The sequence below is a fragment of the Medicago truncatula genome, chromosome 4, assembly GCF_003473485.1.
Source record: "Medicago truncatula cultivar Jemalong A17 chromosome 4, MtrunA17r5.0-ANR, whole genome shotgun sequence".
Lineage (NCBI taxonomy): Eukaryota > Viridiplantae > Streptophyta > Magnoliopsida > Fabales > Fabaceae > Medicago > Medicago truncatula.
Window position 1 is genome coordinate 1,300,555 of NC_053045.1, and position 23,788 is coordinate 1,324,342.

Consider the following 23,788-nt stretch of genomic DNA (forward strand, 5'->3'; position numbering starts at 1 on the left):
TATAAACAAAACAATTAAACATAAAAAATAGAATTAAAAAAATAAACATATAACAGTGTATATAATAATTAAAACAAACACACATTTAAAGAAAATAATTAAACATAAAGAAAAAGAATTAAAAAAAACACATATAGAGGTGGATATAATAATAAAAACAAACACACATTTAAAGAAAATATTTTAACATAAAGAAAAACCAATTAAAAAAAACACATATAAAAGTGGATTTAATAATTAAACAAACACACGTTTAAATTAAAGAAAATATTTTAACATAAAGAAAAACCAATTAAAAAAAACACATATAAAAGTGGATTTAATAATTAAACAAACACACATTTAAATTAAAGAAAATATTTTAACATAAAGAAAAAACAATTAAAAAAAATACACTTACATTATTTGAATTATACCATAGTGGCAACGCCACATGACCAGCATAAGAGTGGAGCAATGACAAGTCAGTCGGTCCACCAGGAAAGGGAGGGTCCGTAGGTAACACCTCCGGTGCAGCAGCTGCTGCAATGTCATCCTCGTCTCCTGCATCCTGCTGCTGTGGTATATGATCCTGGTCATATCCACCATCCGTCACATCATGCTGTACCTGATCCTGATAGTTCAGGTACTCCACCCCAGTCTGGTCAACAGGCTATGACGGGTCAACAACCTGTGACTCCTCAGGCTGTGTAGCCTGAGAGCTTCCTGAGCCATCTCCCCTCCGACCTCTACCCCTCTTTGGGATGTGGCTGCTCTGCCTCTCCCTGCGGTGGCTCTGAGTCATGGCACGCCTACCACCAATCATCTTCGATGGATCAATGGGGTCCTGATCGGCCATATCTACAAAAAAATTAATAAAATTAACATCATTTCAATAACCTAATCAAACACATTAAACCTAAACTAAACATAAACATAAACCTAATTAAACCTAAACTAAACTAAACATAATTAAACCTAATTAACCCTAAACATAAACACATTAAACCTAAACTAAACATAAACAAAATTAAACTCATTAAAAGTACAACAATGAACATAATTCTCGTGTAACCTAAACTAACTAAAAAATCAAAATAAACTTAACCAAACTATAATTAACATCATTTCTATCATTTCCATAACTAAACTAACTAAATAATCAATAAAATTGTCATTGAGACATTTTATCAAACACTTTGTGTGCAAAGTATAAAACATATTCAAATTGTGTTCATTTGCCACCATTCAAAGCCACATTATGATTTAAACTACATAGGCAACAACTACATTCATTTATCAATACATAAACTACACATGCAATGATGAAATTGTCAATTCATTTATAAAACCTAACCACATGCAAACTACTCAATTTTTTAAAAAAACTTAACATAAACAAATTAACATTAACATTAAAATGATTGACACAACTTACTTGTGATAATGTGCACTTGATTTGCTTGCAATTCGTGAAAATGGATTTGGTGAAGATTGGAGAGAAATTGAGAATTTTGAATGTTTTTTTGTAAATGGGAGGTTCTGGTTCTACATTCTGGTTATGTCCAGATTTCCTCGGCAGTTAACTACCGAGGTTTTCCTCGGCATTTAACTGCCGCCGGTTTCCTAAAAACTTCGGTAGCAAACTGCCGAAGGGCATTTTCGTATTTTACTCGTGTGGCACAGCCATACTATATGTGGGAACAACAATTCTCGTTGAGTTTTGATACCACAAAAGTAAATCGAAAAGTTAAAAAATTTCAAATCATGATCTCACACGTGTGACAAAAGTGGTAAACGGTAGGGATAAGAACGTAACAAAAGTGGATAAGGGGCCTCATGCTTCGACATGTGGTTCTCATGCAACCTTAATAACGTCTAACTTAGTAGATTTTGTTTTGTTGGGTATAGTAACAAAAAGATCGGAGGGCCCACATTGCCTATACGCCTACTTGGCTATTTTGTGTCTATTCAGATTTCAGACTGTTCTTATCTTATCTGTTTTCTTTTTTACTGGATTATATGATTTTTAATTTAAAAAATATTTTTTTTAACATTATTTTATTCTTATTTTTTTTTCTTTCTTATTATTCTTTTACAGAGTTAAATGAAAAAACTTATGAAACAAAAGTCGTAGGTTGGAATCCACATCTGATATATCAAATGTTTTTGGATTCCATCCATCTTCGACGTATCAAATGTCTCTATAAGATGTTTACAATATATTTGCATCATAATCACAATTGAAACACACTTTATACTTTTTAAATTGAGTTCTGATTTTAGATGAATCGGATCCCATTTATATCACCAAATAGATAAGTCAATTTAGGGATAAAGAATGGTAGCCTTGCGGTAGTTTGTGATAAAGAATCTCTATGATTTAGGGATAAGGATGGTGGCCAATAATTTAAAGCATAGATGATAAACCCCATTTTCTAAAAGAAATAGAAATGCACACATATTTATAAACAGTGACAAATATATCATATCAAATTGATATATCCTAAAAACTCCATCCATTATGGAAATAATCTTTACTCTATAATTTATGGCCTTGACGTGCGTTTGGCATTTTGCCTAGTTTGAATCATACGAGCAACTTGCATGCTTTAGTCAATCGGTGTCGGAGCAAAGATATTTGTAGCCCTAATGCAAATGTTAGAGACTAGGATAAATACAGTTTAACCTTACGATATACTAAATCAGGAAGAAAAAAAAAAAAGAGTTATTAAAAAAAAGAAACGAAGCTTAAGAAAGTTCACTATTGGACGATTTTTTTACATCGGTTTTAGATAGCAAACGCATAGTGAAAAGTATCACCCTTCAGTTCAAACTCAAAAATCTTGCAAAAGCACTTAAACTCTGAGTCAAGGCTTGTTTAGGCATAGAGTTTCGAATATTGAAACAAGTTTGCAATATAACCATCCTTGGCAAGAAAGAAGGTGCAGTAATAAATTGCCTCTTTGGTTGTTGATTCTTAAAAGGGTTTGTTTACACTTTACCTACATCCACATTACGTGATTATATCAAAACAACAAACTGAAAAAAGCACGGATACTGACAAAAACTTAACACAAATTTCTGCATTCAACTTGATTCAAAATCACGATTGAGAACAAATGAAACCTCTTCTCAGCATGTCTAAAAGACCAAGGAAGTTGACGTGTCAACAACGGTGAGGATCAATCAGATAATGAAGACAACTTCACATTAAAAACAAAATTTATTAGTTGAAGACCATTGTCATATTTCAGATTCTATGTTTATTAGTTATCAACTTCAATAGAACCAAGGAAGTATCATCTCCATGCGACAAAAACTAATAATCACATGAGCATCAACAAACTGGTTGGGGGTAGTGTGCAGAAACAAAAGAAATGACCTGTAATATCGACAACATTGCACCGAATTCCTAAGAAACTTCTACAAATTGTGGATATAATGAATATGACTCCGGAGACAGGTTCTTACTGTTCTTTCAGTTAACAATCATGTTGTCATTTGTATGATACCAAAAAGGTCATTTTAAACATCCATGTAACTGTGTCTACACCAGTATTTGCTTGCTTAACGCTTTTTTCCATTCATATTCAAGTCACCAAACTTATGTACAAAGCCAATAACCCCATGAACTAGCAGTTTGTCACAAATTTACAATCCTCAATCGAGGATTAACGACAGGAATCTGAAATCTGGAAATATAGTAGCCATGAACCACCTCCCCTCACTAATGCTTCAACATGCAGTCAGAAATTGACGACCATCTGCCTGAGTCTGAAATTCTCTCACTTCAATTCTACTTAATCTAACTTTCTGTCAGATTCAGACTGTTGTGCCGGAGGTAATGGAGTGGGTTGAACAGATGACTCAGGCTGGTCTGTGACAGAAGCATCTGAAGTCAGAGGATTTTTGAACTGAATCAAGATCATGGTCATGTTATCACATCCCTCACCACCAGCTGTTGGTGCCAAGCACCTATCGAATACTTTCTCACAAACCACAGAAAGTTTATTCTCCTGCATAATCATGATTTGATGTAAATGTAACAACCAGATTCTATAATTGGAGCCATGTGAATGCTACATTCAAGATATGTCTATCTGTACAGTAAACAAGGTGATAATCGAAAACTTACCGTCTTTAACTGGCCATGTATGAAGTCCACAAGCTGCTGGCTGGACATGCAATCCCTAGACACATAAAGAAGTTATACAGAAGTAAATTAAAGTGAGAACTGAGAATACATAATAAAAAGGGAACATTTGTCATCTATATAACATACCATATCCCATCACAAGCTATCACAAGAAACTCATCATCTTTGCAAAGCTCAACCTATCGCACATAAATAAAATAAGTAAACAAATTCAAATTAAAGCGAGGAAAATAGAGAACAAAACTATCATGGAGCATATGAACGATGCCCAAATAGTATAAATCAAGTTATATATTTCCAACAGAAATATATTTTTTTATCAATATAGCAAATAAAACAGAGAATAAACAGCTACAAGTCTTATCTTCTTTGTAGTGCATAATACACAAAGCAATACTTACCGAAGTTACGTCAGGATCAGCAGTCACAACCTGCTTTTCAGCAGGCAAATACTTGTTCTGCTTGAATTCCATATCTCCTGTGATAGAAAGAGAACTATATCACAAACACTTGCAAAATGCAAAATCTCAAGACATCAACTATAAATATTTTAGAACACCAAACTCATACATTTTTCTTTGCATTAAGAATTATAAAGCCCAGAAAAAATTACCAATTGCTCTAGCCAAGTTCAAACTTCCATTGACTCGTCCAACTTGGATGAAACCGCCAGCTTTTAGAATCCTGTCTTTCTCAACCTCAAGATCAGGCTTGTGATCTTTAGACAAATTGTGTGCCTGCAATATAACTTCATTAAATAAGAGTGCAAACAAATCTTGCTCAAGTATAGCTCTAACATGCAGACAAAGCATCAACTCACAGAAACTAAATTATGAAATTCATGACAGGGTGGGGGTGGGGAGTTTAGACTTTGGGGAAATCTAGATTTCAAACAAGCATAGTTGTCAATCTTGGATAGCAGAGCGGCTGACCCCAAAACTGGGATAGCGTATCGTGGGTTGGCCGCTATTTGAATATATATATATATATATATATATATATATATATATATATATATATATATATATATATATATATATATATTATTACTAACCATACTATCTTCATTTTTTAAAAGCCTGAGGTATTAAAGTCCCGTCCCGTGTATTTTTTAAAGAACCGTGTTTTTTATGTTGCCATGATGTTTATATTGCTACAGATTGGGACTTAAAGGCTCAGATAGTTTTTAGATGTAGTCTTGTGCTTTCAAACTGGACCACCGCCTCTACTTACAAACAAGTTCCTGTTGTACACACAGGCAGATCTAGCTGAAAAAACAAAGATATTTGTTGCTGGATAGGTTAGATATGGCCATAAATAATGACAAATCCTTTCTTTCTCCGACTTTTTTGTCCTCAAATTCGGTGCAGGTCTGGTGCGCCCGTGATCTGTGTGAAAAGCTCCGCGACTCAATTCTGAGTCGCACCGTCACGTACGGGTGCGGCGACACCGCCACTCCACCGCAAGATCAATTGACAACATAGGCATACATGGCCTTAAGCATGTGCAAGTTTATATATACTGAGTTATAAATACAAGTTTATCTAAACTGAATTATATATATCTGAATTAAAAAACTGTAGTATGAAATAGTGCCCTTCAACATCGTGTAACTGCACACTCATTAGTCATTATCAGCTGCACCACGCCTATAATATATAGGTCTATATTGCATTCCTTCTAAAATTAGAGAAGATTGCAAAACTGAAAGAGGACGTGGAAGTACCTGGCCTTTCCTTGATAACACACATCTAGAATCACCAGCATTTGCAACAACAAGTTTGTTTCCTCTGATGACAGCCACACACGCCGTGCTTCCACAGTTAGGCCCACTGAAATCAGAATGGGGTCCCTAATTCACAATATAACACTTCCTCAGTTCAAAATAAAACCTTATACAGTAGGGTGTTCAAAGGAAACATGCTCCAGTCCACATCAAACCCTAAAATGCATACTTGTAATCACTTAATCATAAAGGACTATCAGTCAAATTGTCATATAAATCGTAACATCTTCCGAGAGTTGACTTTTAAGGTTTGCATTTATTGATGCATGAGTTTATCATGACAAACAAGTGCCGTGAATGTAGACAATTCAGAAAACACGTGAAATAAGGACGAGATATTAACCTAACAATTTGCACAGATAAATAAAACAAGAACACAATTGTATAAGTATTGAATGCTTAGAAGTTTATTTCTATTTCTATTAACAGAAATCAAGAATCATAATTTGGCATGAAGAATCATAATCATTTAAAGTGTACACATTATTGTTGTTATTTAATAAGGCGTAACAGTAATAAGGTCAGTAACATATAAAACTGGAAACCCAGTGCCATTATAAACACCAAAAGAAATGACATACTACACAGCACAATATTAATATTATCATTTACAATGGTGGGGTGGAATCTGCAATCAATAACTCAGCATGCAACAAGAAAATATCCGTGGTGGTCAAACTTATGAGTTAACTACGTAGAATCCATGAGTTTACAATTCTAGGCAGAGAAATTGATTTAATTTGATTGTAAAGTTGTTTCTGCATAAATTCAGGCAGATTTGAGTAGACTAGTACAAACTAGGTCAGACTTGCTAGTTTATTTCATCATCAACCATATGTTCCTACACACCTTGGTCCAGCCATTCTGAACTTGCAATATTCTCATTAGTCCACAATATTGGTTCTTTGAAACTGGAGGGTGATGGCCCTGGGTACAACACGATTTCCATTCTAAATCAAGGAAGAATACTCCTGGAAATAGGTCTGATATTGGGGGTGGAAAGTAAGCATCTCTGAAACAAATTATTTTAATATTTTTTATTAGATAAACTAACAAGTTTACATTGAGTCTTGAGTTTGACATCCTTGGTTGAACTTCCAATGGACACAAGCAAAGTAACAACAAAAGGTTTTAGATAGTAGCTACTGAAAAATATTGTTTGGTTTGAAGCAATTCCAGCAACGGAAATTATGCATATAATCCATTTCAACACCAATAGATAACCAATATGCATCTAGAACAATAAAATAAGTTAGAAAAACAAGCAGAGGTGATACAAGAAGAAACTGTGTTTCTTAGTGGTTACCTCCTCAAAAGCCCACTCATCGGCACGTTCATTGGCTTCACTACTCCTGGGAGACCATATAAACCCCTCAAGCATACCAGACAACTTTTCCATTTTATCTCCCAAGACTGCTAATTCTCTCCACCCTCTTTGTCCACGCATCATCTCATCCATTCTGCCTCAATATAAAGAAAAGTATATACATAAAAAGGGCATAATTTGGACAGAATGTCTATACTGTATATATTCATCTCCATAATAGGTCAGATCTTTAAAGCTCCAAATGCGCAAATGATGTTACCATGAAGGTAAATAAATATAAGTAAAAAAAATTATTCCATAAGAAAGACTCAGTTCAGGTGGTACACTTCTAAATTTGTAGCAAGCCTAAAACTCCTCAAATGCATCATCTTAAACCCCTTATGTGTTGGATTGAAATATGGTTTATGATAGAACATTATGGCGTTATTTGATCGATGTACCCGACCCCGTTTAGTGGGATAAGGCTTGGTTGTTGTTAAACCCCTTAAATAATGTTCTTTATTACTAGGCTTAATAGCTGTTTTGGCCCCCTAAGTATCACGATCAGGCGATTTTGGCCCTCTAACAAAATAAATTACAACTCAGCCCCTTAAGTACTGCCCCTTTTCGCCCCCCTAGGCCAATTTTGACTGAGTCAACGCACACGTGGCACCTCACTAAAGTGAGTAGGATGGCACGTGTCTAATTTTTTTTATTAAAAATAAATAAAAAAGCCAAATTTATATTTATTGAATTAAAAAGAAAATGGAAAAAACAACCAGAAATTAAAGACATTTGATTTTGAGGAATCTGTTTTCCTTTTCTGGCTTTCTTTTGAAATGCTAAACCAGCACAAACATGAGAAATTGTGTTTGTTTTCTCAGCACCGTCACCACCAAGATTCTTCTTCTTCTTGTCTACTACTTTGTTGTTGTTGTTCTTCTTATACGTTAGACTCTTTCGAACAACTGCTTCTTCTTCTTCCGTTGTTGCTGTTCGAAAGAGTCAACGTATAAGAAGAACAACAACAAAACAACAAAGGCTCCCGTCCTAGAAGTAGTAGACAAGAAGAAGAAGAATCTTGGTGGTGACGGTGCTGAGAAAACAAACACAATTTCTCATGTCGTTGATGGTTTAGCGTATTTCTGGTTGTTTCTTCCATTTTCTTTTAATTCAATAAATATACATTTGGCTTTTTTATTTATTTTTAATTAAAAAATTACACACATGGCATCCTACTCACTTAGGTAAGGTGCCACGTGTGCGTTGACTCGGTCAAAATTGGCCTAGGGGGCAGTACTTAAGGGGCTGAGTTGTAATTTATTTTGTTAGGGGGCCAAAATCGCCAAATCATGATACTTAGGGGGCCAAAACTGCAATTAAGCCTTATTATTATTTCGAAATGTAATATTTGAGTAAAAATAGGATACCCAAAAATGAAGACACAAAAAAGGATAAGTTCTAACTCGAGCAATAGGGGATATAGAGAGTAGGAGAAGTGTTTCAAAACTACTTGTTACTGCCTACAACTTATTAGTTTCCGGGTAACTTGTATCTAAGAGACAAGGATGCTAAATATCCCCTGGTGGAAAAATATTTTTTGCAACAGTTTGACATGTTGTACCACAGGTTTGTGGTTAGGCCTGGCTAGTTTCTAGAGATGGAGACCAACCCTATTATCTCGTCCCCTAGCTTTTACTGGCATCCAGTAAGATTAATGAAAATTCAAAGGACAAGAAACAAAATTACCTGAGGAAAGATTTCTGTAAAGACGTGGCTATATCTCCAGCTAAATAAGCTTCATGCCTAAGCACCTGCTGGTGTAGAAACTTGGCACAAAATTTTGAAACAGCTTTACCTGCATATCATATTGACGAATATAGAACTAGATGTTAAATATTGGTATATATGTTAGCCCCATCACTATACTTTGAAATGATATAAAATTTATAGACATTTCAAACTCAAAGTCCTCAAGTGAATTATAATCAATACTAAGTCTTGAATGGGCTAATAGTAATAGTATAAGTGCAAAATACAGCCAAAGTACACAGACCAAAAAGGAAAATACTTTCCCCAGTTTCCTTTAACATGGCCACCAGATGAAAATACAGATATTGCAAACGAAAATTCCATGCGATAAAAAAGATTCTAGATGTGAAGAAGATCCAAAAAGCATTCCTATCCAACTCCAAATGAATCTAAGAAAAAATAGGCCCAATTTAGATTACTTTATAACTTATGAGAGCAATTTAATTAAGATAAGTAGTTGATTCCTAACATACGGAAACTCTCTTATAAGTTTATTAGGTGCTTAAGAAAAAGTTGGATGGGACCTTTTAAAAAAGTTAGGGTGAAAAAATTGATTTCGATTCATGAGAGGAGTTTGATCCATTTAGCTTCTTGATTCATTTTATTTTCTTCTCTTATAAAATGATTGTTGAGATGTTTATCCAAACTAGTACATACTGACATACTGTGCTAAAAATGTCAAACCTACAGGTGTTTGTTTTTGTAAATGATGAAAATATATTGGATTCTTAGTGAATTATTGCAACCAAAAATATAATTACAAGGTCAAATCTGTAGTAGTATTTTAAGTTCATGACAACTTTGAAATAATTGTAACTTTGAAAGAAATTGTAATTGTAATTTACGTTCAAAATGAAAGCAACAAGCAAGAGACAATATCAAACTTTTTTTTTTGCCAAGACAATATCAAACATTTAAACGACCCAGTTTTCTGAGTAATAAATAATTTCCTTATTAACAGTTTACATGTACAACTCCAATGATGAGATTCCAGTCCAATATGATAAATTTAAGGCTTAAATGCTCTTTTGGTCCCTTAACTATTTAATTGGTATCGCTTTGGTCCCTTAACTAAAAAAAAGATTGTTTGAGGATTTTAAGTTTTTTTTTAGTCTCGTTTTGGTCCCTTCTGTTAGGTTTCCGTTAGTTTTAATAAAAAACGTTAAGTGTGGACATGTGTCACCTTGTCATTGGCTCTGAGATTTTTTTTTTTACAAAAAAAAAACTCAGAGCCAATGGCAAGGTGACACGTGTCCAGAAGTTAACTTTTTTTTAAAACCCTAACGGAAACCTAACAGAAGGGACCAAAATGAGACTAAAAAAAAACTTAAAATCCTCAAACAATCTTTTTTTTAGTTAAGGGACCAAAGCGATACCAATTAAATAGTTAAGGAACCAAAAGAGCATTTAAGCGTAAATTTAAATGTCAGAAAAGAAAATCTCATTCCCTTGCGGTATTTGAAAATGAGCATGGATGGGAAAAAACAACATTATGAAAACATAAAGACAAGATACCAACCTCCATGGCCATCATAAACACCAAAGTAAGACGTAGACTCGTCCAGATACGGATGAGCTGCATGCTGGGAAATCATATAGAAGAATTAAAACTTGTATCTACTAGATTTTATATAATAATGGGCTACTAAAGTACAAGAGAAGGTAGACCAAACATGAAGCATCTGCATCATATACATGCTATCATCATTTCCAAAAAGAAGGAATTTCTCAACACTAGAATAGGACAATTCGCTCTCAAATAAATTGAAATTTTACTATTTACATTTGTGAATTCGCAACAATAGATGATTGAAATAAGTTTTTTATTATACAAACATAATGATACCTTTATGCTCCTCATTGTAGTATATTAATGATGAAAGCAGTACTCTATAAGTTTCTTTAAACAGAAGATGAAGATACGGCTCCATTTACAACATTCTTAATCAATTGTGCTAATAACAAAATCAGTCCCTATACGTTGATATATGTGTCAATCTATAGGATTTTCCAGTGTTGTCAATCACAGATCACGAAAAATAGCGATTTGTTCAAATTCAGCTACACAACAGTGTTATAGGCCTATAGCGACACTGTTTGACCACATTTTGTACTAAACAGTGTATTGTGGAACTTTCGAATTCCACTATGCTATAGCACAGCTATTTAACAACACTGAGATTTTTCTCACAAGTCAAATAATATCACTAACAAACCCACTTTAGTTTTTCAGAATAACTTCCCATCCCACATATACGGCCAAATAACCGTGATTAACAAGCATCATCCGACATACTGCATCAAGAAACACCAAAATGCATCGGTGCTGAAAGCAAGCAGCGTACAAAACAAGTAAACAAAAATATATGAGCCAAAAGAAAAGAAAAGAATAGTTACAGCATCTTCCATAGAAGCACGCCAACCCTGCATGGAAGACAAACCAAAGCGAAGCATGCCATTCTCACCATCTTCAGAGGCCTTCTCTGTTTTCGGGGTACTCAGATATATCCCCATCTCAAACTGCAATCACGACAAACAAAAAACAACACTAAATCACAAAATCTTTATGCATCAATCACATAAAATCAGTGAAGGAAACACACTCTTCAATTTCTAATAAATGCTTGTTTGGCAATCCATTAGATAGACCTCAAATGTGTGTTTGAGTTCATTCAATCCATTGAATCGTTTATGTTTGGTACCACTTTTGGAGGAGACAAAATTGATTCTAGAGATGCAGAATTGATTTTGAAATATTTGGTTGCTCTCGAGCAGAATTGATTTTGCCTCGAGAACAGATTCTATCTCGAAGCTAGAAATTGGAGTTTTTATTATTCTAGAATTGACTTTTACATTAATGTATCTAAACATAATAACTTACCTTCAACTCAATTTTAGTATTTTACTAAATCAATTTTGGTGAGAGTAAAACCAAACAAACACGCAGATAGGATTTCCAATCAAAATATAACTCATTCCAGAAAGGAAAGAAAAAAAAGTCAAATCTAGAGTTTAATGACCATGCAGTGACGATATAAATTAGTTTTGTTTTTACTGACGACATCATCAAATCATAACCGTTGTTTAGAAATAATAACTACCACATATTTTCTTCTAGGTCGTCAGTGCAAAAATTACACTGACAGTGCATCATCTCCAATTTTCTCATGAATAAAATATTTCAATCGAAGAACAAGCTATGCAATGCAATCCAAAATGAAACAGAAAACAGAACAGATCGATTAACCGTAACAGATGCATCGAAATCAAATGCAACAAGAGAAACTCGAATGAAAATATGAAATTAATGTGATCTAATTAGTTTAAAACAATGAAGATCATCGATTATTAATAACTAAAAATAAAAATTATAAGCATAAATCAGAAACAGAAGAATGAAGAAAAATAGAGGAATTAGGGTTCGATGGAAGAAGGAAGACTCACTCGTGAGAGAGAAAGAGAAAGAGAAAGCGATGATGATTATTGATTGATTTGTTTGAGTGTAAAGAAATGATCGTTTTGCAGTTACAGTTACCTCTGATGCAGGAAAGGCGTTTTATCTGTTAAACTAGATGCTGCCACGCGCCTCTCGTGTTACTACCTTCTCTTTTCTTTCTCTCTCTCTTTTTTTTTCAACTAAAATTAGGGTTAATGTACATCTCCGCAGCGGCGAAGTTAGTATAATTTTTATGAAGACGCCAAATATAAAGAAGAAATATAATATATAATTTTTTTGGTAGATAGAAGAGATGATAAAGTGAGGTGGCGGGGTTCGAACCGTCCGACCTAATAATTTCGGTATTTTTCCTAGTTGAGCTAGGACTTATGAGACGAATATAATATATTTTAAAAACTACACCCTCCGGTCCTTATTATAAGAAACATTTGACTTTTTAGGTTCATTGTTTAAGTGATGTATCTAGTCTACATTAACTTTTTTATGAACACTAATATATTAAACTTAATCGATAAATAAATAAATTCACAATATTTTTTACTTATATTTAATGAAACAACAACTAAGAAAATAAAAGCTACCAATAGTTATTTGTAAAAGATGAGCTCTATTGAGTTTTAAGAAGACAAATTTATCTATAGTTGACACTAAACTAAATAGATTATCAATTTTTGTTAATATAATATCTCTTTGAACCAACTAAATTGTTTGGAGTAGCCAAATAATATATTAATGGGGGAGCTATATATAAAATTTATGCTAATTATTCAAGATTTTTTTTTCTTCTGGGGTAGCCAATGCTACCCTTTGCTACCCCATCCCTTTGAAGCCCTTCACCCCTTCCTCTTGAGTTACTATCGCTACTGATGGCATGTTTAAATTACACTCATTTGTAAATAACCGATTCGTGTTGTGATATTAGTTTGGGCCATTCTTGTAACGCCCCAATTTTATTTAATTATTTTTAGTTGATTTAAAGTATTTTATATGATTTTTAAATCATTTATGTTGATTTGTGGTGTGGTGTATTTTATTAAATGGCTATTTTTAGTATTTAATAGAATAAGTGAGAATTAGGATTTATTTTTGGAGTTTGGGGGTTAAATTAGAATTTAATAGAATTAAGAGGAGTTAAGGAATATTGAGAGGTTATATTTATTAAGAAATAGAAAATAGAAGGAGGAGGCAGTTTTCACGTACAACAGAGAAAAGGGAGAAAAGTCAAGATAAGGGAAGAGGACCTAGAAGGGCTGCGATTTCGATTATCTAAGGTAAGGGTGAGGCTAACTTACATTAATTTTAGTGTATATGATTCTGATTATGTTTTAACAAAAGTTATGAATAAATTTGAAGAATTGGGAATTAGGGTTATGATGAGAATCGATGATTAAATGATGGGATTAGGGTGAATTGATGTAGAAATGATGAACAGACCCTAGATGTTCCATATATTGATGTTTAGAATCAGTTTCAAGGTTAGAACAATGGGTTTGGGTGAATTTTTGAGAAAAACTGTAATCTGACCGTACTGTGATTCATCGCTCGCCTCCCGAGGGATGATCCTCGCCATAGCGAGTGATGAAGATCATCGCTCGCCTCGCGAGCAGGAGTTGTTCGCCTCGCGAGTTGCATTTCGCAGCTCGCCATAGCGAGCAAGTTTACTCGCCGTGGCGAGTGTGGGCAGAGAGCTTGCAAGATTTTGTGTTTTTGAGCTGTGAGTTTAACCTTGGGTGTTTATGAGGGCCTGAACATGTACCTTAATGATTAGGCAAAGTTTTAGAATGAGTTTGAACTCGGAATAGGGTCAGAATGGATTCTAGAGTGTTTTACCCTAACTCGCCGTGGCGAGTAGAGGCTCTCGCCTCGCGAGCTAGTGCTTGACAGACTGCTTTGTTTAGGATTTCATGTGACTTTGTCGCACGAGAGGTTGTGAGTTGAACTTTGAGATAGCAATGAAAGATGTATAGGATATAAATGATGAACCGTGAAGCTGGTTATGGCAAATTGAGGTTATTAATGTGATAAAATTGTATAAGTAATACTTGGATTATGTGAAAATGCTAGACATCGTTGGATTGTATAAGATATTGTTATATCATGCTGTCGTATACTGTTGTGTTGCTGTTGATTGATTATGATTGTTAATGATCGTTGGTTTATACTTAACTGCATTCAATTAGAATGTACAATGTGTTGGTTCGAGTTGTAAGTGGCGAGTTGTCGTTCTAAGTAACGGAGTCATAGGTTGTTGATGTTGACCAAGTTGGGGAGTGAGTCATAGTTATTATGCACGGTCGTTTGTCGTTGCCTATGTTGTCGCTGTCGTAGTTGAGTTGTATGCTGATATACACAAGTTGAGTCCTTCCATGATTAGGAAACTGTTGAGGGCTCATGCCCTGGAATGCCTTGTCATTCAACCGTTGAGGGCTCATGCCCTGGAATGCTTTGTCATTCAACCGTGGAGGGCTTATGCCCTGGAGTGCTTTGTCATTCAATTGTTGAGGGCTCATTCCCTGGAATGTTAATCATTCAACCGTTGAGGGCTTATGCCCTGGAATGTCTTGTCATTCAAATTGTTGGGGGCTTATGCCCCGGAATGCTTAGTCATTCAACACGATGGAAATGGTGCTACCTTGATGTTGTTGTTGTCGCTGTTGTTGATGGAGAATTTGTCGTAGTTGATGTCGTTGTCGATTGATTGTGTTGTTGTCGTTGTTGTAGATGGAGTTGTTGTAATTGTGGTTGTCGTTGAGTGAGTTATTGTTGTTGTTGTTGATTGAGTTGTTGTTGTCGTCGTTGGTTGATTTAGTAAGTGTTTCTAAAGATGAAGAAGTATGAATATTATTGTTGAATATATGCTGGTAATTATGTTATTTAATTAAGTTGATGATTTATATATCTACTATTATTGTTTGTGAATCTCACCCCTTCTGCTTGGAATTGTTGCCCTTCGTATGGGTAACTTGCAGGTATTGAAGCTTATTAGAAGTGGTGGCTCAAGTGTCTTAGGGTTCTGATACGTAACGGGATGGGAAATTGTTGTCGTGTTTTCATTCCTTATGTATCATTATAAAACTGTTGATGTTGAATTTAATCTTTACAGATATTTTATTGAGGCCGTGTGCCAAGGTTTTATTGGAAGTTGTTTAATGTTGAAAGATACTTTCCGCTGCAATGAACTGATATTTTATCAAAGTTGATATTAATAAATAGTACTTTATTCTATTTATGGATTTTTGAAAAGCAGTGTAGCATGCCCGTTAGGTGTTAAACTCTGATTTACTTTTATATTTATGTTGTTGGGAAAACGGGGTGTTACAACAGTGGTAACTCTTAGTTCATCATCTTCATCATACCACATCATCTTCATCGTTCTCCTTTATTTCTTTCATTTTTAACATCCTGCTTTCTTAACTTTTTTGATTTCCGATCTTCATTTTCGATTAATGTTATGACTTCTAATGTAATTTTCGTTTCTTTTTTCGTGTTAGGTTTGACATCTTCATCTTTGATTCTTTGCTTAAATAATTAGTTTTTTGTGCTAGGGTTAAGATTTTCGGTACATATTTAAATTATTATTTTTTATATGGTTTTGACATTTGATATATGAGTTGATGTGTTTTTTCTTTTATTGTTTTTCCGAAAGAGAAACTTGAAACCTGAAGGATTGAAAGGTTAGTTCTTTAGATGTACATATTTCTACTTCAAAAAAAATTTCATCTATTTTTTATTACTTTGTATTTAGGGTTTTTGCTTTAAATCAAATTTCTAACGTTTTTTTCTTTTGTTTTATTCTGAACCTTTATATAATATTTTGATCCGCCTAAATTGGAACAACTGTTTTAGAAAGGTTGGTTTATTTATTTTTTATTTTGTGATTTTATATTTACTAATTAAATTTAAAAATTTTGATTATTTATTTAGTACTTTTTTTTGGGGAGTAATACAGTGGCTAAAATTCACTTTAAGGTAATTAAGTAGGGTGTCTGAGGTTCGAACTCCGACCACTGTAATAAGCAACCTCAATTAAAGGGCTTGTTAACCTAGTTAACCAGCTAACCCGTCAAACGTTCAATCTGAACCCAAATCTGGTTGAGATTTGGCATATGTTTATCACCCACAATCCGGTTGGATTGAGGTTTTGGGGCCAAACTTGCCTGATAGTCCAACCCTAACTTTAGCAAGAATTTTCTGATAGAAAATCACATATGAACCATGAGCACATCTCATGTTTGCTAAGACATCCGCATAATCACCAGTTCCATGGAACGAATGACAAATTCCCAATCCAATTACATTAATCAAGAATGTGTTGCACCAAAATTGACTCATCCAAAGCCACACTATTGGGACCGCGAATATGATCCTAACCATTTTTGCGTCAAGATGAAGTTCAATTATTCGTGTATCCTCTTTGCCATTGACCATTTGCTCCTCGAATCAATTCACCACAACCCACACATTTCTTCCTTACTAGAACCATTTGTGTTAAGCCGCACCCAACCAATAGGAGGCCCTTCTTGCACCTCCCTAACCTACATATGCACTACTTGATTATTGTATATTCACTAAAACAAAATTGCTCCTAATGTTGTATCTGAACCACATTAATCCACACAACCATTGCAAGTAGGCAATCCCCTTCAAATGTACACCGTAGTCCCGAAAACATGTCCATGATGTATGCAAGATGGATACCCTAACCTCATTATATCCCTCCTCTAATTGGTCATCAACCTATCATGCAAAATTCACCAAATAAGATGCTTCATGCACTCCTCTAAAAATTCACCAAATTCACATTAAAATTACACACCAACATGTAAGAGGATGTCACATAATACTCTTCAAATGTTCCACTAGGCCACATGCACTTGTTAGAAAGCCTGAGTATTTATATTTCTCCTCCACGAGAGACATTTTGCCACATTCCAATCTAGGACTTAATCCACTAAAATATTCTTTGCCCTGTCTCTCCAGGCACCATGGGTATTTATATTTTTCCTCTACAAGCTTGAGCAGGGACGTCTTTAGGGGGTGCAAACAGCTCAAACGAGCTGGGCCTCCCTCAAGGATGGGCCTCAAGAGTGGGGGTTCCTCATGATTGATTTTGGTGTTAGGTGGGGGTTGCTCATGTATATGGTAGTCATTTTCACCTCTAGGTGTACCGCATATATACGATACCTTGTATTTATCTTTTAAAAAATATAAATAGAACATCACTCTTTTAAAAAAAATACGTTTTGATTTTATCACTGACCTCTTTTCATTCCCAGAGCCGAGCCTCTGAATTCTCAAGGACGGCTCTGAGCCTGAGTATTCTTCTCACGCCTTTCCAGGGTAACACCATTATAACACCTTTCTAGTATTCTCAATAAATACTGGTCACTGCCTTGCTGAAAAACTAAGTGTTTACATGTCTCTCTAGACTGCTCATTTTTAGAAAGGAATGCCACCAATGGAAAAATTATAACACTCATGACTTTGTATGAATAGACCAGATAACTCGCACAAAAAAATGGTATAGAGTAAATTAGCAAGTTACGCCAACTTTATTTTGACAAAAAAAAAAATCACTATTTTATGTCACTTGAAATTAAATAGAGCATGTTTAGCCCTTCTTATTTTCTACTTTCTTCCACTTTTAAGGAGAAGTAACATCAAACACAATTTTAATAAATCTCTTTTTAAATAAAGTACTTATTTGTAAGGAATAAAACTTTCAAAATAAGGTGTTGAAATGAACTTCAAATCAACTTACACGACACTTTGCAGAATTGGTTCACCATTCAATTCCACATGAAACATTTTAAAATTTGTTTTATTATTGAGTTATGCTTAACTTGTGCCTGAAGGGCACAAGATAAGAAACCAAAAGTAGAAATTTAATAATGGAAATATCAAGTATTTTGGTTTCAATCTCTTTAAAAATGTTTTTGTTTTGTTTTAGTCCTTGCAAATATCTAATTTTTTACTTCAATTCCTTGTTATTTTGTTTTAGTCCTTACAAAATTGATTCATATTGGATTCGGTCTTTGTAATATGTAGAATATTTGATTTTAGTCTCTTAAAATAATGAATAAAATGAATATTATAATGACCAATTTCAATATGAATAAATTTTACCAAGACTAAAATAAAACACAGTAGATTAAAACGAAAAATTCTATATTTGTAAGAAGAAAAATGTTTTATGGCACGACAACTTTTGTCGCACCATTTGCACGATTCATGAATTCTAGATCAATTTCTCTCTTTCAGCCATCTCTTTCTTTCTCTTTTTTTTGAAGAGAAAAAAATAGGTGGTGGGTACTAATTTAGTCATTGTCACTTCACCATTAAACTCCGGTTACTCTTGCCTTTGATAGCAGAAAAATGGATTCACTATGTGATACACGTTAGTGAGTACCTTTAGGTGGCTTAGTTGAATTCACACTATATTGTTTTTAAAGGATGTCATGTATGTCTGGTTACTCGTGTGTATGCAAACTATATGGAGAATTCGCAACAAAGACAAAACAGTACATTACATATTGTGAATAAAAAAGTTAATTTTTATATTTTATTTTACCTGTGTCAAAAATATATTGTGTAAAAAAATTTGTTAAACAACATGAGGTGTAAATATACAAGTCCTAAGAGTGTGTTTGGATGAGGAAATTTTTTTAAGGGAATGTAATGTTTTGAAGGAATTCAACTACTTTGAGATGAATTCAAACAATAGAATTCACCTTAGAGTAGTTGAATTCCCTCAAAACATTATATTCCCTCAAAATATTCCCCCATCCAAATACACTCTAAAGGTATTCATGCAAATGAAGTGGCAAAGTTGTTCGTGCCATATAACGCTACTCTTGTAAGAATTGAAACCATTGTTTTAAAGAGACTAAAATCAAAATACCTGATATGTACATAGACTATTATATATTTAAGTCAAAATAGAAAATATAACTAAGTTTTGTTTTAAATTTACAACCATCAACCATGTGCAAGACATACGTAAATCATTTTCTAATCTTTTAATTAGCTGGAAACTTAATTAAAACCATTAATCATGTCATGTGCAAGTCTGCAAGATATACGACCTTGTTCCTTAAAAAAAAAGATATAATATTAATTAACTTGTGTATGGAGTGTGTTCCCCTCTCCACCTCAAAAGAACACCTCTCATCTCTAAGCTTTTCTCCTGCTCCTCCCTATCATCTTCTCAACCTCAAGGTAACGACATTGTTTTTCTTTATTATTTTCATTTTCATCATTTCTGATCTCATTGATTTTACTTTCCATTCCAATATTTTCTTTATGTATGCATGTATATTATCTTTTGGTGAATAAATGAAATGAATAACCACGATGATATATACTAACGTGTTAATTGAGATAAATGCTAATGAGTATCATAATATAACAAACATAAATAAGTTAGTTATTATGAAAAATCATATATCAACAGATTAAACAATATGAAGAGATATTCTTACATTTTTAATAATTCAAATCTCGTAGAGTATTTGTTAGCAAGACCTAAACTAAAAAATAAAGATGATTGTAAACGTGAGAGAATCGACGATGGTGTGTTTATCAGAGGAGGTTGCACGACGAACGACGTGGATCTCCAACAGTGATTTGAAGTCGCCGAGTTTTCACTGGCCTAGCCTTTACTTTTATAGAACCAACAACACTTCCAATTTCTTCAATGCCAAGATTATGAAGGAAGCTCTCAGCTAGGTGCTTGTCCCGTTCTATCCAATGGCGGGTCGTCTTCATTGGGACAAAGACGGCCGTGTAGAGATTGTCTACGATAGTCAAGGAGTGCTCTTTGTCGAAGCCGACACTGACACAGTCATAGATGATTTAGGGGACTTTACGCCCACGCTACAATTTTGCAAGCTTATTCCTAATGTTGATTATTCGAGCGGAATCGAAACGTATCCCCCTCTTGGTGTTGCAGGTGTGTTTCCATTTTCTTCAATTATTTATTACTTATATTGTAATCTTGATGAATTGTAAAAAGTTTTAGAGATGACTTATTTTTATAGTTCAAGAATTAAATAGGAGAGAGTGACAATTTGTAATACTATTTTTTAGTCTTTTTTAGAATAAATTATCACTATTTTTTAATGGAAGAGAGTGTCTTTCCTAGAGTAATTTATTACTCTTTTTTTAATAGGAAAGTGTCTTTCCTAAATGAGTGAGACATCGTCATTACATTCCCTTAGTATATCAAAATTGCAAATACATTCATAATACAAAAAAAAATGCATATACCTGACGTGTAATCTTTTTAATTAGTCATTTTGATAGTCATACATGCCTTTTGCTATCCATTTTGGTTCTCAAATATGTTTATTGTTAGACATTTTGATACTTAAAATTACAAAACAAAAACCTTAAGAGTGTATTTGCAATTTAATACATTTGGGGACAAAAATGATTGTCCAACAAGAAAAAAAAAACCTTACCAGGTTGGCTGTCAATGTCATTGTAGAAATCAAGAGAGAATGCATTACGTGAGAATTATTAGTGTTTTTTTTTCCCTTGAGAGTCAAGTAATAGAAGGAAAGGAAAATAGGAAAATAATTTGCATAGTTTCCTTTATGATTCTAAATATTTCATAGTTTTTTTTTTAATCAATATCATCTTCATGCAACTACAAATATTAATATCGAGCCAGATAGAACCACAATAAGTAACAATGCTCTCCCACAAGAGATTTAACATCTTGCATTCTCATGACTAGTTTTTAATTTGTTTATAGATATTGTTCGTGCAAAAATATTTTTCTAATAAATCAAATCATGTTTTATCATTATATTAATTTATAAATATTTTCGTAGATGGTATACATACTTATAATTTGTTATGGAACTCAATTTTTAAAAGGTAAAATGTTTTGAGAAACTTGTCAGAATAATATTTGTGCTGGTTACATACTTCAAATGTGAAGGAGTCTCACTTGGTGCTGGGATGCACCATTACATAGCAGATGGAACTTCTGGTCTTCACTTCATCAATATATGGTTAGATGTAACTCGTGGCCTAGATGTTTCCATTCCACCATTCATTGAAAGGACAGTACCCCGTGCTTGCGATCCGCCACGACCCATTTTCGACCACATCGAATACAAACCTCCACCATCCATGCAGACTCCTGAAAAGCCTCCAAAACCTGGCTTTGAGAGAGAATGCAGCAGTGTCGATTTTTAAATTTTCTCGCGAACAAATCAACAACTTGAAAGTTAAGTCCAAAGAAGTTGACAACACAATCAACTACACCTCTTATGAGATATTAGCTGGTCATGTTTGGAGAAATGTGTGCAAAGCAAGATCACTTCTTGATGGTCAAGAAACCAAATTGTCTATTGCTTCCAATTTACGATGCTGGTTTCGCGTGGGGAAGACCTACTTTTATGGGTCCTGGTTGGATTGGTTGCGAGGGGAGGTGTTTCATACTTCCAAGCTCAACAAATGATGGGAGTTTATCAGTGGCAATTGCTCTTCAACATGAGCATATGGAAGTGTTTAAGGAGTTGGTTTATGATATTTGAAGATACAAAATGATTGCGGAGTCTTGGTTGATATTAAACTAAGTTTCATGTCATTTCGTATTGTATGATGAGATTGTTTAATTGTCTACTTCTTTATGCACATTGATCTTGTTATACCATGGAAAAAAAATTAAATATATAAGAATAATTGTTCAATTCAGTTAAGTTTTCAGCAGAAGGTAATATTTTGTTTTTATCACAACATATAGAAGAGACTAAGCACCATGTATATTTCTTTCATGAGGGACTGTCTTGAATTGTTCTTCCAAATTTTATCAATTGTTAGATTGTCATGTTACCAACTTTATTTGTTAAATGTGTAGCAAAGGTAAGTTTTCACCCTTTTCGTATTATATACTACCATAATTGAGATTATACTAACCTTGATTCTTATATATGTCATTTAATTGGTTATGAACTTATGATATCACCCTTTGCATAGGAAAACTTGTTAAATGCTGAAACATAGCTATCAAATAAACACTGTTCTGTACAATAGTTATTGAATAACACTTGTTAATTGTGATGGCTAGGCTCATTGTGAGATACAAATAATAAAAAATCAATCATAAATACACTACATAATTTCCAAAAGTAAGAAATTAAAGAATAAGAGACAGAAATTAAAAAATGTATAAAATTGAACAATTTTGCATTATTTTGATACTCCAATGTAACTATCACAGCAAGTGACAAAACAAGGAATTCAAAAGAAACTAATAACTAAGACTTAAAAGATCCTAACAAAAAAGAAATCAAAATATTTGCTAGACAATATCACATTCTAGCCAAAAACATCTTCAATTGCAGCAGCCACCTTCTATACTTGTCTTTCCATAGTGTCCACAAGTCCATACAAGAAGTAATATCTGCAAAAGTTCAATTTATACTTATCAGATTTAACAAGCACATAACCTTACACTTTCAAAAATTCATTATGTGCATACCAGGTAAAAAAAAAAAAGCATTGAAAAATACAAGTTGGAGTCTGTTAAGGGTAAAACAATGATCTCTCTAAGCAACAGTCAGTGGAAAGATCAAGTGAAACAATCACATGTTGCTCAACGGTAACTCTATTAGAATTCCAAGATAGATTATCCTCTAAACAAATGTAATTATCCCGCATGCTGAGAACTTTCACCATGCTTCTTGCAACACGACGCTCCTTATCATACTTACTACCGAACGCTACCACCTTATAAGTTCCGGTGGAATTATCATAACCAAAAGAGTAACGAAAATAACCATTCAAATGGGGTGAAAAAAATACAGATGATTTTGTCCTAGTGGCTGTTTTCCAGAGAACCCAATGCTGAATATCATAATTAGTCAAACATAGTAAGGATCATATTGAATGGTCAACAAATTCTCAAGTAAACAATAAATTGGGAAGGTTACAACATACCAATCAATATCCTTCTTAGAAGGTCTCGACGGTAGTGCTAGCTGTGGGTCTCGTTTCAACTATCGTTTTTGGGTGCAGTTTTTTACAAGGGTGGTTACATGGTTTTAATTTGTAGGGTTTTGATTGTTTTCTTTGCTCCTATGGTGATCCGCCTATATACGGTGCTTTCTATGTTTTGTAGTTCTTGGCCTCTTTCGGGAGTTTGTGTGTCTTGCACAAACCTGTCTGAATATAATATTTGGTGTTTCAAAAAAAAAAAAATTGAAAGTGTTTAGAATACAAAAGAGAGAATAATTTGACATTAAATATAATTTTAAAGTAAAAACAAAATACAAA

General features: G+C 33.8%; 1 protein-coding gene, 1 long non-coding RNA gene and 1 pseudogene across 2 annotated transcripts; 1 reads left to right on the forward strand and 2 right to left on the reverse strand.

The window, feature by feature from the left end:
- Positions 1-3,208: 3,208 nt before the first annotated feature.
- LOC25491188 (probable protein phosphatase 2C 60) lies at positions 3,209-12,644 on the reverse strand. Its single transcript, XM_013599068.3, has 11 exons — positions 12,487-12,644; positions 11,440-11,562; positions 10,562-10,625; positions 8,980-9,088; positions 7,231-7,384; positions 5,865-5,990; positions 4,752-4,875; positions 4,540-4,616; positions 4,265-4,317; positions 4,118-4,172; positions 3,209-3,998 (listed from the first exon to the last, which is right to left on the reverse strand). The coding sequence occupies exons 2-11, from the start codon at positions 11,554-11,556 to the stop codon at positions 3,783-3,785; spliced, it is 1,095 nt and encodes a 364-aa protein (XP_013454522.1). The 5' UTR covers positions 11,557-11,562; positions 12,487-12,644; the 3' UTR covers positions 3,209-3,782.
- Positions 12,645-20,041: 7,397 nt separating this feature from the next.
- On the forward strand, positions 20,042-21,971 carry LOC25491190 (shikimate O-hydroxycinnamoyltransferase-like; annotated as a pseudogene).
- Positions 21,972-22,680: 709 nt separating this feature from the next.
- LOC120580271 (uncharacterized) lies at positions 22,681-23,718 on the reverse strand. The gene is made up of 2 exons (XR_005645971.1): positions 23,453-23,718; positions 22,681-22,916 (listed from the first exon to the last, which is right to left on the reverse strand). It is a non-coding gene; the product is annotated as an uncharacterized lncRNA (long non-coding RNA).
- Between the last annotated feature and the right edge of the window lie 70 nt (positions 23,719-23,788).

Excerpts from the sequence above, each read along its gene's own strand:
- LOC25491188 (XM_013599068.3), bottom strand. The coding sequence starts at position 11,556 with ATGGGGATATATCTGAGTACCCCGAAAACAGAGAAGGCCTCTGAAGAT. Across the intron at positions 4,617-4,751 it reads GAACTTGGCTAGAGCAATTG|GAGATATGGAATTCAAGCAG; the intron begins GTAATTTTTTCT and ends TTTCTATCACAG. Across the intron at positions 3,999-4,117 it reads TACATGGCCAGTTAAAGACG|GAGAATAAACTTTCTGTGGT; the intron begins GTAAGTTTTCGA and ends ATGATTATGCAG.